We start from the raw sequence: 15,952 nt of genomic DNA on the forward strand, positions 1-15,952 counted from the left end.
TTTGGTGAAGGAAGAGTTCTACGAAAGCAGGTAAATTTACGACCAAATTGTAGGGTAGTAATAGCAAAATCATGGGATTATGTTAATCTAAAAAATAAGTAAATGAAAAACTAACATGATTGGTGATGAAATATGGATTGTTTTAATGAATATTTATTTTGAGTTTCTTATTCTATACTATTTTTAGAGGACTGCATAAACTATAATTATTGCTGTCTTTGGTGTCCAGCCAGTTCATACCTTTATCTTTCAACAGCACATTTGAGTTGCATGTTATTCTTTATACAGGACTAAACAGATCCTGATTTGCAATACATTTCCTATTGCGGAAATGTTACAAAATTATTCAGTGACTGCAGTAATGCTTATATTATAAATTCATTTTATTGTATTTAACATATATTAAATGCCAGACACTATTCTGACCACTTAACATATTTTTCACTCATGTCATGTGATAATTGAATATTTGTATACTGCTTTAAACCTTAAAAAATTAAAGAAACTCCATTGATTTGTAGAGTTCTGTACCATTTTCTTCTCTTATTAGCTTTTCTATTACCGATCAACACATTTAATCTCTTTCCTGCTACCCACACTAATGTGTTAAAACACTTCATACTTCCTGCAAATATTCTTTTCTTTTAAAACATTTTTTAAAAAATTTTAAAAGTTGTTTGCTCACTCTACATTTTGGATTATTTACTTCAGTAAAAGATTCCAAAAAATTGCAAAGATGATTTCAACTGCAGATAAATCATTCCATTCTCTTTTTTTCACTTTCTAAAATATTCATTCAATATTAACAGCCAATTCTGTATTCTTTTCTAAGTAATAACGTCAATGGTTAAATGCTTCAAAATTAAGTTCTTACTTTATGATTTTGGTAGTGTTTTCCATTTTGATGAAATACAAATGTGAAATTTTTCAGGTTTATCATACTTAGGTACCATATGTGATCCTTTACAAAGCTGCTTTATTAATGAAGAAAAAGGACTCATTTCTGCTTTTACTATAGCCCATGAACTTGGGCACACGTAAGTACCTTCTGTCACCTCCTTAATGTGCATTCTGTTTATCTTTGCACAGAATGCCTGAAATTCCATCTTCAGTTGAGTAATTAGCACCTTTTTTTCTTCATAAAATGTTATTAGTGTAATTTTCTTCCCTGAAATGCTAACTCTGGCTCTTTTGTGATCTATGTTAGGTCAGACAGGCTGCACAGATCAACAGACTAAGCAAAGAACTAGAACTTGGGAATTCTTTTATTTCCTTTACTGTATTGGATACATGACAAGCACTTCTGGCCTCTGTCTCTTGTTATCCTATATATGACCAGGTACTGTCCTCTACCATTTTATGGGAGGGCCTGCATGGGCTCCTGGTTCTGGGGGACTCCCCCAAATATTTGTAATACCAACTCATTTCTTGCTCTCAGTAATGTGCCCCAACAGAGGATATTGCCCATGGGAATTTCTTAGTTACTAAAAGATTTTTTTTTAAGTTTTCACTTTTTCCATAGTTGCTCATAAAATTTGGGGTTCTCTTACCTTTTCCTGCATTACTGAAAATATGCTGGGATTCTATGTTGTAAGAATAGAGGCCGTGATTTCTCATGATACCCTTGGAGCTTCCGTGGAAAATCAGAAACCCCTACAAATGTATCCTCTGAAAAAAGATTCTAAATGTACCCCTCAGAACTCCTGGTGTTTCTTTATTATCTGCTAATAAGGACCTGAGTCTACAGTTGCCTCTGTTAGTTTGACCACATTTAATTTCCTAGTCACGCCTTGAGATATCATTAGAACATTCAACGGGAAAAATAATTTCAAATGGAGATAATTTTTAGTAAACGATCATCTCTTCGGTTCCTTTTTTGCATGGTTATATCTCATAATCATCAACAAGCTACACACTTTATTTTGTAAGTGGTTTATGAAGTGGGGGGATAGGATGAGCAGAATATCTGAGGACAGTAGAAGTAGTGCAACAACATCTGGGTAGCACTGTGTGCTGGTTTTCAAGGCTGCTGACCAGTAGAAGACTATTTTTGCAGAGAGTACCATCTTAGATATTTGTTTTCTTCCTGAGAAACTCTTTAGGTGTCTCTAGTATATGGGTAAGTTGTTTAATTTAAAAAATGGTTTAAATACAAATTTTAGCAGGCAAGGATCTGAATGAAGTGGTTTCAGTGTTCCTTCTAAACTTCAGCTTATACTTGAGTCCCCCCCCAGATTGTATAGGATCTGCTGCCGACCTGCTAATTACTTAATAATTAAGTCATGAAGATTTGACAGCCCTTTAGGAATGTTTTTATTATTGTAGTTCTGTTGGGCATCACTTAGGAAGTATGGACCTGAAATAGTATTTAGGGTCTTTCAGATAAAATAGATGGATACTGTAGAATGATGAGAATTGGGGATTCACAAAGTTCTTGTGATATTGTAGCCATAGTCAATGGTCTAGAATTTAGTATGGTATTACCTTTACCTGATCTCTATCCACACACATCTCTATCCACAACATGGGATATCCATGTTGAACCTGCAGGCACTTTTTTAATCAATGCTGTGGTCCATATTGTGATGAGGTGCAACAGAGTCCAAATATTTTGATTGTGTAGATTCAGATGCCAGATCACCAGCCTATAATATTTCTCAGCCATCAGGTACTTCTAAACATGAACATTGTAAGGCCTTATGGATAGATGGAGTTCAAATTATGATATACGCATATTTACCTATATTTTATATTGTATTATAATGTGACTATAAAGGATCTGTTACTAATATTGTATGCATCTTTTGATATTCCTTTTAAGTGTTTATTTTTATTTTTAGACTTGGTGTTGAACATGATGATAGTCCTAGATGTAGAGAAATGAATGTTATGCAATATCATGTAATGGCCCCTGTTTTAAGTTTTCACATGAGTCCTTGGAGCTGGTCAAACTGTAGTCGGAAATATATTACTGAATTCCTAGAGTAAGTAAATTTATGTTACATAATTGAACATGTATTCGATTATAAGATTTGAAATCGATATTTTAAAGGTAGTTCAATTTCTGTTTAACTTTTCTTGTTTAAATTTATGTTTACTTTCACTGTACAAATGGATGTTTAAGAACAAGAAGAGTTGTGTGTGTATACATATATATATATATAATTTCACTCTTTAAAATTAATATTTTTATTGTGGTTCAGACCTAGCTATTTTTTTTATTCTGGATTCTTTCTTGTGATGAAAACTATGTTTGATGGGAGACTTATGGGAATTCCAGTTTCCTTATGTGTTTTTGAGTTTTTTCGAAGTGACTAAGCAATATTTTGAGAGAAATTTTTGTGGCTGAAGTTTGAGGTGCCCCTGAAGGACAGAGAATAGCTAAAGTCAAACTATGGATTATTCTGATAGTTCTCTAAAGTCACAGAGATGTCGAGTCTCTAATTTTACATAGTCTTTCAGGAGCTCTTTCTAGCTCTGAAGAGAGGTAGTAGATCCAGGTTTTTCTTGCCTCATTTCTCCACCTTCCTTCAGGTTTCTCTGCTTCCCAATTTCTTTTGTCCAAATGGTGTTTCTTTCTCAGTCACTGAAACTTTTCCAAAAGGCAAGCCTGAACTCCTTCCCAATAATCTTTTTGTGTAAATGTCACACTACTTCACTTCTTCTACTGATATATTCTAACCATCAATTTAACAGCGTTAGTATTTTCTAATTCCCTCTCTCTTTATGAAACCTAAGCGAACAAATACAATCATGCTTTGGAATATATATTTATAAATATATCCTTGAATTATAACCAACAGTGATAATACATACTTCTATGGGAGCTTGACTTAAAAGCACAATTTATACTTGCTGATCTGTACAGAATTGTATATAGCTTTGTTCAATAGTTAAAATACTGATGTGACATGTAAAATACCAATGGCGTGCTTTTCTTTTAGAAGAGGGTAGTATTTTGATTTTCTTCCAAGGAAATTTTAAGGTTACATGTTCATTTAGTTGGAAAATTTATATTTTTCCTTTTAACCAGTACAATTTTTCAAAAAAAGATTTATTTTAATTATTGCAGTGGGACAAATTGTTACTCTTAGCCCAATTGGAATAGCTGTATATTTCCACAGAGTTTTCTGCATACTGGACATTGCATGGTAAATTAGGAGTAATATATATATTTCTCATGCTTTTTCCTAAGTCATTCAAACCTATAGTGTATTCTGATAGCATGTTAAAAAGATATTACCACTCTCAATTTACAGATGAGGAGACTGTGTTTCAGGGAGATAGGGAGATTAAAAAATTTGTCCATGGCCATGCATCTTGGGAATTGATGGAACCAAAATATAAGCTCCCAAAACCAGTGATCCATTCTGCTATATTCCCTCCTCGAAAGACCTCTTGAGGTGGAGACAGCATACAACTTTTTGAAGCTTCTTTGTTGTTGTTGTTTAGTACTGGGAATATACTTTCTCAAGTGATTTTAAAACTTGTTTTTCCAACATTTTAACAGTTAGTCGTTACACTTGAGGCATTACTATTGGATAGCAAAGTAGACCAAAAGTGTGATATGGATGTATGTTTCATAAATAATGTTCTGATGAATTTCTGTTTATTGCTTATCATTTTTTAAAATTGCCACCTTCAAGGTGGTTGTGGGGATCAAGTGCAAACATGCACATTAAAGGTCCTTTGTAAGCTGTGAGGTCATCCTTATGTCTAGGAACATTGCTATACTGATAGTGATGTGAGTTGGTTTTTTAAGTTATGAATAAATACTGATATTCTCTTTGAAAGTAAAGAACTACAGAAAATGTGATAAAGAATCATACTGGAATGCATCCATTGTATTCGTAATATTTTATTTTCTGTCATTGGTACAGTACTGGCTACGGGGAATGTCTTCTTGACAAACCAGATGAAGAAATATATAATCTGCCTTCAGAACTTCCTGGATCACGATATGATGGAAACAAGCAGTGTGAGCTTGCGTTTGGTCCTGGGTCACAAATGTGTCCCCATATAGTAAGAAAAGAAAATTCCTTTATTTTGTTTGAAAGCTACCATAAAGTTATGCTTAGAATATATTTCAAAATGTGTTTATTCTCTTGAACTAAATACAGCTTTTAAGTCTGATAATTTAGTATTCATCAAAAAGAGGTTAAGAAAAGGAAAATTAAAACTTATTGACTACTTATTATGTGTCAGGTACTGTTTGGGGTACTTAAAAATTATCTTTGTTAACTCTCACAAATCCCTATGCAGTATTCTCATTTAGAAAACAGGGACGTTATATAATTTGAAAATTAAAAGCATTGAAATATTAATTTTCAAATGATATTATTTCGAGTTTAAGGAGAAAATATAGGTGTTTTGAATCTGAATTGTTTTAAAGGCACCAGGAATCTAACTAATAGAGTACATTTTCCTTTACATATATTTGAATCCAAAAGAATTACATTTGGGGCATATTGTTTAGTTTTCATTGAGCTATTATTTTATAATATTTTGAGGATTTTTCATAGACGAGATACTTTTTTCATTGAAATAGTTGATCCTAACACTTTTATTGGATCTGTAATTATGATTTTCTTTTATATGGGTGTAAATTTAAGATTTAGTTTAGAATAAATGTCACTGCTTTGGTGAATCCATGCTTTACTTTTCCATGTAGAGTACTCATTCAGTTTTCCTTATTCCCTATATATTTTTGCCTAATTGCTTCCCTCCCTACTAGGTTGTGAGGATCATTGGACCAGGAATGTAGACTTACTCAGTCATTAAAATAAATATCTATGTCTATTCCTAGGGTCCAGTTTAGGATTTGTCACACAGTACATGCCACAAAATAAATGCTTATTGAATGTTGAATGAATGGATTGATTAGAGAATGCAGGACAGGCAAAGCTCATTTCACATAGTGACTATTCTTCCTAAAACCTTAAATTTCAATAAGCCTTTAAACATTCATGGTGACGTGGGGAAGATTTACCTTAAAATATCATTATAAAAGATACATTTCTTTCCAATCTGATTTAGACACTAAATAAATTTTGAATTTAAATTAAAAAAAAGAAATGAATCATATTGGGTATAGCTCGTATGGCTCTCTGTGGACTTTTGTTTCTTTCGAAAAATTCAGAGCCCTTTGTTCAAATGTTGAAAGTATGCATTATATTCACAAAATAGGAAACTTCAGTATACATTATACATTATTTCAATGCAGATTATTCATACATTCCACCATTGTATCAAAAGCAGCTTCTGGCAACTTCTTATGAATAACATTTAACAATAAAAGTTCTTTAGAAAATATCTTGTAAAGAGAGAAAACTATCTCAAATAATTTTGAAAATTTCCACTCCAATTTATAACTCCTATTCTATGTATGAATAAAGTTTTTTTTAAAAAAAGTTTTAAAGAAAATGTCACAATTTTATGTGTTTAGAAGAAAATTAATGACTAGAACTTACTTAGTAAAAAAATTTGCTGATTAGTTTCAGCTTCTACCATAGAACTAGGAAATAGATCAATTTATAAACCAACGTGTAGTACTGAATTGAACCAGTGTTGTAGTGTTATCCTTACACTGGCTTGCCTGCCTTTTGTTACTCAGGAGAATATATGCATGCATCTGTGGTGCACAAGTGCAGAAAAGCTTCACAAAGGCTGTTTCACTCAACACGTGCCTCCAGCAGATGGAACAGACTGTGGTCCTGGAATGGTAGGTTTTCTTGAAGGGTGAGTCTTGTATAAAGATATTATCCAAGGATGTGATTGCTCTGCATTTTCACACCCTGTTTGTTATTTGCTGTCAACTTTTCTTCAGCTAGTTGAATTATTATTGCCATGTTTGTTTGATATAGTACATTGTCAACTGAATTAAATTTTTAATTTTACCCTATTTCTAAGCTATGGCAGATGAATAAGTTTTGTATAGTTAGCATATAAATAACTACATGGATATATAGTTATCTATGTATATTATAGCATTGTTATTAAAATTGAGGACAGATATAACAGTCCTAATATTTTGGCAAATTCTACAAATTCAGGGATGTTTCCATTTCATGTTTTCTCCCTTGAAACTCAGTTAATACAATTGAAAGTTTTAAGTGGCTTCTTTAGACCTTTATTGTTTCTAAGTGTATCAAGATACATTATACTGCTAAAATCAACCACCTATTGTGCTGTGTCTTTATTATTCCAACAGTCATGAACTTATTTGAAACTGTAAACGTGACGTTGAATGATAACGCTTACCATGATAATGAAAAGTGTCTTGTGAGAGCATGAAGTCAGAGTGTACTTTGTGCTCCAGGACCTCAGTGGCCAGTGTTGACTACATTAAGTGTTTAGTCTGTCAGCATCTCTGAGCTCCCTCAGTGTAAAAGGAACACTTCTTTGGCAATGGATTGGCTAATTCTGCCTCTTTGTTATCTTCACATTAGCCAAAAAAGATAAACTTCTTAAAAATAAGGTCAATTCAGTAGCTGAACTTGTGCCTTTACCCCCTCTTGCTTCATTGAAATATTTATACTAGTTATTGCTTTTCTCTTGAGTCACTTACATCAAAAGGTGTGTGTTTCCTATGAATATTGCTCACATCACAAATTAATTGGTTACTAATATTTTATTTGAAACTTCAAGTTTTGTAGCAGCTGAAGTACTCATTGAAATCGTCTAACACACTAATAACCTTTTTGCAATTTTAGGATGAATGTTCTAGTGGGCTTTTTCAGTTCAGCTGACTTTGAATTTTAAAATTTGATCTTTATATAACATTTCTATTTGTTGGATAAGAATTATTTAAAGGACTTTACTTTTTTCTCAGTTCTTGTGACTAGTATTAGTAGATAGCTTTTTGAGTAAAAGGTGGCATTTGTGAGAGTAACTACCTGAGGCTGAGCAGAGGAAAAAAAATCTTTTCGAAGTATGAATGCTGGCCTGCTGATATTGGCAGATTTGAAGATGTGCTCCAAGATGTTCACCTGATTAAAATCCAGGACTGGCATCTTCCTCTGCTCCTCAGCAAATTTTCAAGTTACTGTATGCCATGAACCTTCAGGATTGATTGCCTGTGGCAAAAGTAGTAATTGATATATTTACAAATATTAAGAGATATACTATTTATAGCTAATTTATTAATATTCTAAATCCAGTTAGGGCATAAACATGATTTTTTGAAATTAAGGTATATATAAGTATAATGCATAGATCTTAGGTATACAATTTGATGAATTTTAACAAATGTGGATGCACATATAGCCAACATCCCAATAAAAATTTCTATCACTTTAAAAAGTTCAGTTGTGGCTGGGTGCAGTGACTCAGGTCTGTAATCCCAGCACTTTGGGAGACCAAGGCAGGCAGATCACCTGAGATCAAGAGTTCAAGACCAACCAGGACAACATGGCGAAACCCTGTCTTTACAAAAAATACAAAAATTAGCCAGGCATGATGGCAGGCACCTGTAATCCCAGCTACTCAGGAGACTGATTCAGGAGAATCGCTTGTACCTGGGAGGCAGAGGTTGCAGTGAGCCGAGATCACGCCTTTGCACTACTAGGGGACAAGAGTGAGACTTCATCTCAAAAAAAAAAAAAAAAACCAACAGCAACAAAATTCAGTTGTGCCTCTATCGAGACAACTTTCCTTCCTTCCAGAGAAAACTCCTCTTCTGATTTTATTTCCAGAGATTCGTTTTTTCTTGTTTTTGTCAAAAAAGAACATCCTCTTTTTTGAAGGAGTGGAATGGAACAGGCATCTTTTGTTCAACAAAAGATATGGAAATCTTCCAAAAGATATGGAAATCTGGAAAACAAACTTCATCCATATTATCGTGTGCATTAGCAGTTCATTCCTTTATACCACAGTATAATTCAGCTATACAGATGTACTGTAATTTATCAATTCTTCTGTCAATAGATATTGAATCATTTCTGGTGTTTGGTTATTATGAATAAAACTGCCATGAACATCCCTGTACAAGTCTTCTTGTAGACATATGTTTGTGTTTCTCTTGGCATAGAATTGCTGGATGATAGGGTAAGTGTATGTTTAACATCATAAGAAAGTGCCAAACAATTTTCTAAAGTGTGTGCACCATTTTAGACTCCCCCCAGCAATGGAGGAAAGTTCCAATTACTCTGTATTTCTTGCCGACTTTTGATACTGTTAGTCTTTTAAAAATATTTGGCCATTCTACTAGGTATAAAATGGAATCTCATTGTGGTTTTAACTTGTATTTCCATGATTATTATAAACCTTGTGCATTTTTTCATGTGCTTATTAGCCATTTGAATATTTTCCCATTGAGATGGTAGGATAGGCATGGATTTATTGAGATTCAAGTAAAATGTGATGAAATGCTAAGATTTACTTTAGAGCCAACGCAAATTAAAAGCAAAGGTGGTATTTGGGGTAGTATCACGTGGATTATAATAGGTATAAATTCTCTTTCTAAAATTAATAAAACACAGTGAACCCCTATATATTTAGCTGTATTCAGTATTAAATAAACCTTTTATTGAAGGGACATTTTAAACAAATATTCTATAATTTTGCCTTAACATTCTTCTTTATTCTGTTTATCTTGTGACTGTCTAATGAGTCTGTGTGCTGAACACTTTTGCTAGTAAATCAATTTGTGTGAAGCCATGGTGAACCCTTCTGATAATGAGTTAATTTTACTACATGGTGAAGAGTATAATATTATAACATTTTCATGCTCTAGTCTCTCAAATTATTTTTTAAAAAGAGTAAGGATTACTTAAATTGTTCATGCAAGATGCTTACAAAATGCACATGCACATAGCACATTATGATTTTTTTTTTCCACTTCTAATACGGCTTTCTTATATTGAATGACTTTTTGTAATGGAGAACACAAAGCATTTTTACTGCTATAAGCTTGGCTATAGGATTCATTCAATCAGCAAAGATTTATCAAGGGCCTACTATGTCAGGCACTATTTTAGGTACACTATTTCTCATTTTCTTCTGTTGCTGTAGGATACATGAGTTAACAAACCGACAATGTTACCACGAGTCCTTGCTCCCAGAGCCCCCACGATGGTGGTGGGCCACTTCCAAAATGGTGGCAGGCAGCTTCCAAGATGGTGGCAAGCCTCGTTTTCTCTGACCTGGGGTTCTCGGCCTCATGGATTCCAAGGAATGGAATCTTGGGCCATGCGGTGAGTGTTACAGCTCTATTAGAAGCCATGGGTCATGGAAAAGAACCATGGAACCCAGTGACTAGTGTTCAGCTCGATTGGGATGAACCCAGGCACTTAGCCATGCAGGAACAATGGCAAGCCTTTAGCCCAATCAGGAGTGGCAATGGGCGTCTCCCTGAATCAGGAGCACAGCAGACATCCTGTTGGAGCTGGAGGGATGGAAGTCAGTGGCAGGTCTGAGAGGGCAGCAAACAGCAGTGGTAGATGGCGAGTGAAAGCTCAGCTCTAGCCATAACAAACATGGACCAGAAGAGAGTGCAGCTGCAAGATTTAATAGAGTGTAAACAGAGCTCCCATACAAAGGGAGGGGACCCAAAGAGGGTAGCCGTTGCAGGCTCAAATGTCTGGGTTTATATCTGGATCATTGTCCCTCCTGCTGTGCTCTCAGGCGATAGATGATTGGCTATTTCTTTACCTCCTGTGTTTGCCTAATTAGCATTTTAGTGAGCTCTCTTTACTACCTGATTGGTTGGGTGTGAGCTAAGTTGCAAACCCTGTGTTTAAAGGTGGATGCAGTCACCTTCCCAGCTAGGCTTAGGGATTCTTAGTCGGCCTAGGAAATCCAGCTAGTCCTGTCTCTCAACAAGATCTCTGCCCTCATGTAGCTTAAGTTCTAGAGGGAGACTAGACTATTATAAATAATTAATATAGTAGTACCATCAAACTGGTTGGTGCTATGGATCAGAAAAATAGAGCAGAAAGCTGATTAGAAGTTTTATGGTAAGAGAGGGCAGATTGCAATTTAAAATATGATGGTTAGGACAGACATTATATGAAGTTACCAAATTAGCTGTCTTAAAGGAGGTGAGAGGGTTAGCTATGAGGATATCTGGGGTAAATGAATTCCCAAGAAAGGGAATAGCTGAGCTCCTAAGTCTGGAGTGTGCCTGGAGTGTTCAAAGAAGAACAAGGAGGACATTTTAGCTGGAGTGAAGTGAAGAGAGAAAGAGACTTATAAGGAGAAGCTGAAGGAAGATTTCGTAGGGCATTGCAGGTGTGAAAGAAAAATATCTTAGGACCCTTCAAGCTGGGAAGGTCTCAGGACAAACCTGCTTCCTATTCTATTCAAGTCATCACTTTGCTCACAGAAATAGATGGATATTCTAATTGCCTCCTTTGGAAATACTTATCAGAAACCCAAAAGAATGCAACCATCTGTCTGTCACTTACCCGTGACCTAGAAGTCCCCAGTGAGGGGTGGGGAGGGGCTTGCTTTGAGCTGTCTCCGCCTTTTTGGAGAGAACTAATGTACTTCTTATGTATTGACTGATGTCTCATCTCTCCCTAAAATGTATAAAAACAAGCTATGCCCTGACCACCTTTGGTGCATGTCATCAGGACTTCCTGAGGCTATATCATGGGCATGTCCTCAACCTTGGCAAAATAAACTTTCTAAATTAACTGGGACCTGTCTTAAATTTTTGGTGTTCGCAAAGGCCATTGTGAGAACTGCGTATTTACTCAAAGTAAAATAATGAAGGATTTGAATGGATTCATACCTGATTTGACTTAGTTTAAAAAGAGATCATTCTAGCAACTGTGTTAAGGCTAACCTATCAGGCACAAGAGTGGAAACGGACATCTACTTAGCTATTTCAGTGATAGAAGTAAGGGATGCTAGTGCTCAAACCAGAGTGATAGTAGTGAGATAATGAAAGGTCAATTTTTGATACATTTTAAAAGGAAGTACAACATTTATTCTAGCTAATGTATCAGATGTGGAGTGTTCAAAGAAGAAGAAGAGAAATGATGACTAGGCTTTTGGCTGAACAACTTAGATCAACTCAGTAAAAGTGGGTTTTGAGTTGGGAGGGCAGGAATTCTCTTTTGGATATGCTGTGCTTGAAATGTCTATTAGACATTCCAGTAAATAGTCATAAGTAAGTAGGCATATATATGAGTCTGGAGTTTAGGAGAGAGATCTGGACTAGAAGTAACTGTTAATAGTAAAGAATTAAAAAACCAAGATATGAGCCAGGAGAGACATTCCAACATTAAGTTGTCACAAAGAAGAAGATAATTTAAGAGAGAGATCTGGACTAAAAGTGACTGTTAACAGAAAAGAATAAAAAAACTGAGATGTGAGCCTGGAGAAACATTCCAACACTAAGTTGTCACACAATAAAGAAGAAACAACAGAAGAAAATGAGAACAATTAATTACGAAGAAAGGAAGAAAACCAAGAGCCCTGGAAATGAAGAGAAAAAAAGTATGTCAAAGAAGAAGAGTGATTAATCATGCACATATTGCTGATAAGGAAGACAGAGAATGAGAACTGGCCATTGGTGTCCTATACATTGTTAAATATAGTGAACCCCAAGTTTCTCTTCAAAGAATCAGTATGTCAGTATGTTCAGCTCTCTTATTCTTTGAATCTCCATTTTAAAGTTTAACTTCCTGGCTCTCTTTGCCTCCTTGCCTCTAAAGTTTCAGTAAAGAACTTTCCTGCCATTCCTAAACAGTAGTTCACATCTGTTCCCTTGGTCACCTGTTCTGACCTAAGTCATCTTTAGTTACCTGTTCCTAATCATCCTTCCTGCCAAACTACTCACCCCGCCATTCCGGCTCATACTCCTGCTCTTTTTAAAATAGCCAGTTGGAATTAGCTTAGACTGTGTGGTCCAACCCTAGCCAGTAGGGGAATGACACAGCAGTAGGGGCTCTCTGTGTCAAGAGTAAGAACTCCTGCCCCTGCCGTGTCTAGATGTGCTCTTGCCATTGTTCCATCTGCAAGGAGCACCCTTTTTGCAGAAAGGAAAATTTGCCTTGCTGAGAAAATTAATGTTCAAGTGCTATTTCTTTGCAGCACCAGTGAACAAGCATTTTGCATTTCTAGCAATTTGAACAGATTAATGGAGGAATAGGATATAAAAACCTGGCTGGGGTGGGGTTATGAGAGAATTAAAGAGGAGTTAAAGAATGAACATGGCCGGCTCTTTCAAGGAGAAGCAGGACAGCAACTGGTAAGGGCAGTGAGATATAGGAAAGGTTTTGTTGTTGCTATTGTTTTCTGAAAGTGAGAGAAATAAGAGCTGTGTTCGTATGTTAATGAGAATAATCCAGGGAACTACTTTGCAAATTATCTGTAGTAACAGATTGTCTTCATTCTTTTCTAAAATATCTGATTATAAACTGATACTTTTGTACAAAGTATAAAAATTATTGACTAGGAAAATAAAATGGAAAAAAATCATTCAAAATATAAGCCAAATTTTTCTATGGGAAACAGTATGGGAAACAGCCATTCCTCACAAAATTAGTAATCGAATTATCATATGATCCAGCTATTCTACTTCTGGATATATACCCAAATAATTGAAAGCAAGATCTCAAAGAGATATTTGTACACTCATGCTCATAGCAGCATTATTCACAATATCTAAAGGTGTAAGCAGAGGTTTGAGACCATCCTGGCCAACATGGCAAAACCTTGTCTCTACTAAAACTACAAAAATTAGCTGGATGTGGTGGTGTGCACCTGTAGACCCAGCTACTCGGGAGGCTGAGGTAGGAGAATCACATGAACGTGGGAGGTGGAGGTTGCAGTAAGCTGTGATCATGCCACTGCTCTCCAGCCTGGGTGACAGAGAGGGACTCTACCTCCAAAAAAAAAAAAAAAAAAAAAAAAAAAAAAAAGATGAAAACAACCCAGTGTCCATTGATGGATGAAAGGATAAATAAAATGTAGTAAATGCATATGCTATGGTTTGAATGTTTGCCCCCTCCCAAACTCATATTGAAATTTAATTGCCCATGTAACAGTATTGGGAGATGGGGCCTGTTTAATAATACTAGGGCATAATGGCTCTTCCTTCCTGGGTGGATTTAATGCCTTATAAAAGAGCCTTCAGGAGTGAGCTGTCTCGGTCCTTCTGCATTGTGCCCCGTGAGGATCCAGCAGTCTCTCCCTCCAGAGGATGCAGTGTGCAAGGTGCTATCTTGGAAGAAGAGAATGGGCTCATCAGACACCAAACCTGCCGGTACCTTGACCTTAGATTTCCCAGATCTCAGACCTGTGGGAAATGAATTTCTGTTATTTATAAATTATCCAATCTTGGGTATTCTTATATAGCATCACAAAATGGACTGAGACAACATACAATGGAATATTATTCATTTTTAAAAATGAAGTTCTGACACATGGATGAAGCTTGGGCATATTATGCTAAGTGAAATAAGCCAGTCACATGAAGACTAGTTCTATAGGATTTCAATTATATGAAGTATCTGGAGTAGTCAAATTCATAGAAACAGAAAGTAGAATGGTAGTTACCAGGAGGTAGCAGGGAGGACAAAATGGGAGTTATCGCTTAATGAGCATAGTGCTTCAGTTTTACAAGATGGAAAAGTTCTGGAGATTGGTTGCACAACAATGAATATACACAACACTATTGAACTATATACTTAAGCATGGCAAAGATGGTAAATTTTATGTTATGCGTGTTTTGCCGCAATTAAAAATAAATGTAAGACAATTTTTAAGTTATTTGCTTAGACATAAAATTTCTCTGTAAAAATCCTTAAAAAATTTCAAAATGCTTACTCTCAAGTTGTGTTATCTTCTCTCAGTCTGGTAACTAATTCATAGACTGGCATGACTGCATGGTCATACTTGATTAGCTGTCACTGAAATGATGATGTAGAAGAGATGAGAGAATTGCTGGAGTGATGTTTGGTGTAGTGAGAAGGGATGGGATTAAGTGCACAAGCAGAGGGGTTGACTTTGTCTGGGACAGTGAATTTTCCATGTATGCTAACAGGTAGCAGGTCTGAATGTATGAGTGCAGATGCTATTGAATGAGTAGAACAGGTGGTGAGAGACTGTGAGCAGATTATTCTGTAAGTTTCCATTTTCTTGATGAAAGTAAAGAAAGAAGGTTGTCATTTGAGACTTTGTATAGGATAAAGTAGAAAGCTTTTTATGAGTGGAAGAGTGAATAGATACTTTGAGTAAAAAAATGGAAGGATGGAAATATACCATATTAACCTAGTATTTGATTCTTCTATTAAAAAAATACCCCCCATATTCCATTTTACTATTTAATTTTTCCTTCCTCCCCAGTGACACTAAATCTTAAAGCCAAGAGAAATATTACACTCCTTTTGTATTCCACAGATCTTACTCAGTAGGTAGGAAATATTCATAAAATGGTTTCAAATGTAATCTGAATTAACAACAACTTGCTTCAAATTGTTTAGTTTATTCTTCTATTGATCTTTATGCTGCTATTACAATTTTTGTGATGTTCTAATTAGAGCCACACATCATTTCTTTTGTGCTTATTATTTTATAGCATTGCCGTCGTGGGCTATGTGTAAACAAAGAAATGGAAACACGTCCTGTAAATGGTGAATGGGGACCATGGGAACCTTACAGTTCTTGTTCAAGAACATGTGGAGGTGGAATCGAAAGCTCAACCAGGCACTGTAATCGTCCCGAGTATGTCTTTTTTATGTCACTATAAATTAAGATTATCTCAAGGCACCAGAAAGTAAACATCAGTTTCACTCACTTCTAAAACTGGAGGTCAGTCCGTAAGTTTCTGAGATTCAGAAAACTTCTGGAACACTTTAAGCCATATTGATTTATATTTTGGTAGATTCAGACATTTTTAAAAAAACCCTAAATAGATTAAATTTTATAATCTGAACTGAGATCTATGTTCTTCATTTTTTTGTTTTTTAATTTAGTATAAATTTTTTTTTTTTTTTTTTTT

The 15,952-nt window shown here is 35.3% G+C and overlaps 1 protein-coding gene across 1 annotated transcript in view; it reads left to right on the top strand.

Annotated features, from left to right (window-relative positions):
* ADAMTS20 (ADAM metallopeptidase with thrombospondin type 1 motif 20) overlaps positions 1 to 15,952 on the top strand; it is a 205,856-nt gene that overhangs the window by 76,893 nt on the left and 113,011 nt on the right. The window contains exons 8-12 of the mRNA XM_017888956.1: positions 932 to 1,037; positions 2,841 to 2,984; positions 4,881 to 5,022; positions 6,617 to 6,721; positions 15,530 to 15,675. Coding sequence (XP_017744445.1) covers positions 932 to 1,037; positions 2,841 to 2,984; positions 4,881 to 5,022; positions 6,617 to 6,721; positions 15,530 to 15,675 — 643 coding nt within the window. The remainder of the gene's footprint in view (positions 1 to 931; positions 1,038 to 2,840; positions 2,985 to 4,880; positions 5,023 to 6,616; positions 6,722 to 15,529; positions 15,676 to 15,952) is intronic.

This window comes from Rhinopithecus bieti, unplaced genomic scaffold, assembly GCF_001698545.2.
Source record: "Rhinopithecus bieti isolate Rb0 unplaced genomic scaffold, ASM169854v2 scaffold_17829, whole genome shotgun sequence".
NCBI classification, from domain to species: Eukaryota; Metazoa; Chordata; class Mammalia; order Primates; family Cercopithecidae; genus Rhinopithecus; species Rhinopithecus bieti.